The sequence below is a fragment of the Lynx canadensis genome, chromosome C1 (genome assembly GCF_007474595.2).
Source record: "Lynx canadensis isolate LIC74 chromosome C1, mLynCan4.pri.v2, whole genome shotgun sequence".
NCBI classification, from domain to species: Eukaryota; Metazoa; Chordata; class Mammalia; order Carnivora; family Felidae; genus Lynx; species Lynx canadensis.
The window spans coordinates 14,210,103-14,211,748 of record NC_044310.1 but is presented as its reverse complement, the minus strand read 5'-3'; the positions used below and the strand labels follow the sequence as shown (position 1 = coordinate 14,211,748).

Below are 1,646 nucleotides of genomic sequence, written 5' to 3'. Positions count from 1 at the left end.
GCTCGGGTTCTGGTTTTTCTGTGTTGACCTGGGCTTTCTCCCCGCCCCCCACCACCCACCACCCACTCAGAATTCTGTTCCCTTCACTTCTCTCTTCTTCAGAGGCCACCTGTTTGCAAATGTGCACAAGGCACAAACTGTTTTCCACTGATCCTGACAGCTGGAGGGTGTCCTCTGAAACCCGGCCGTGGTGGTGTTTCTCCAAGTGGGTTCCCCGGTCCACCTTCGTCAGCATCATGACGAGACGCCTGTTAACGGTGTCTGAAGATTCTTAGATTCCCCTCCTGACCTGCCGGATGAATCTGGGGCCTGGAGATCTGTAGTTTTAAAGTCTCCAGAGGCGGGGGGGATGGGGGGGATTCGAATGCATCTCAAGGCTCATAAGCCACCATGTTGCCGGTACTCCTCCGGCATCTGAGGTTTCCTGACCTCAACAGGAAAGTCCTGATTCACGGCGCGGGCCCTGCCCCCTTTGGCAATTCAAAGTCTCCAGACCCACAAGTTACTGATTAACCCTAGGTTTCAAGAAGAGAAATAATAATAACTAGAGAGAAGACGTAAGATGAGACACAACCTGAGCAGCCCCGGGAGAGGGGTGCCAGACGGCTGCTGTCACCAGGCGCCTGCCGAGAAGGACAAGGGGACGTCCAGCCTGAGGTCAGACGGCAGCCAGGTCCCAGCGGCGCTGGCTGACCCCCCCCCCCCCCCGGTCAATGCCCAGGCGCCCAGCTGCCACGTCCCGCTGACTCCGTGCCCAGAATGGCCTGCGCCAAGCCCCAGCGCGTCTCCACAGGAGCCACCGCCACAGAGGCCACAGGCCCTGCTAGGGCTTATCTTGGCTCCACGGATGGCGACCTCGAGTGTCTGGTGTGCCGGGAGCCCTACAGCTGTGCCCGGCCACCCAAGCTGCTGACCTGCCAGCACCCCTTCTGTGCCGTCTGCCTGAAGCTCCTGCTGTGTATCCAGAACGACGCCTGGTCCGTCACCTGCCCACTGTGCCGCCAGGCCACCACCGTCCCCGGGGGCCTCATCTGCAGCCTGCGTGACCAGGAGGCCGTGGCGGGGCGGCTGGTCTGGCCGGAGGTGCGGCTCTGTCCTCAGGGACTGGCGGATTCCGCCACCTCGACGGCCAGGCACCCCGGCCGGGTGGCAGAGGAAGGGCAGGACGCGGCAAGTGTTAACCGCGTGGCGGCCCGGCGCCTGGCAGCACACCTGCTCCTACTGGCCTTGCTCGTCGCCCTCATCCTGCCCTTCTTCTACCCGGGCATCCTCCGGTGGGTGCTCGCCGTCATTATCACCTTGGCCCTGCTGATGCCCTCCCTCTTCTGCTGTCACCGGAGCAGCCGGGGCAGCTGCTGGCCTCCCCACGGGGCGCTTTTCTGCAGAGAACAGAAACACAGCGAGATCGCTTCCATTGCCTGAGTGCGCTCCGGGCGGGCGGCGCCTACGGACTCTTGGGCCCCATCAGGCTCACGGCGAACGGGGTCAGGGGCTACGAACTAAGGCTGGTTCCCTCGGGGGATTAAATGCCAGCTGGACTTGCAAGCCAAAGCCGGAGGGCTGTGTTGGGTCAGGAACTACGTGCCTGGATGATAGACCTCTGTCTGTTTGGGGTGAGGGAGGAGGCCCATACCATTTGGCCACAA

The 1,646-nt window shown here is 62.4% G+C and overlaps 1 protein-coding gene across 1 annotated transcript; it reads left to right on the top strand.

The window, feature by feature from the left end:
• The first annotated feature begins 759 nt into the window (after positions 1-759).
• On the top strand, positions 760-1,422 carry RNF186 (ring finger protein 186). Its single transcript, XM_030325925.1, has one exon. The coding sequence runs from the start codon at positions 760-762 to the stop codon at positions 1,420-1,422; it is 663 nt and encodes a 220-aa protein (XP_030181785.1).
• The last annotated feature ends 224 nt before the right edge of the window (positions 1,423-1,646 follow it).

What these genes read in the sequence shown, in the direction of transcription:
- RNF186 (XM_030325925.1), top strand. Translation starts at nt 760, where the DNA reads ATGGCCTGCGCCAAGCCCCAGCGCGTCTCCACAGGAGCCACCGCCACA.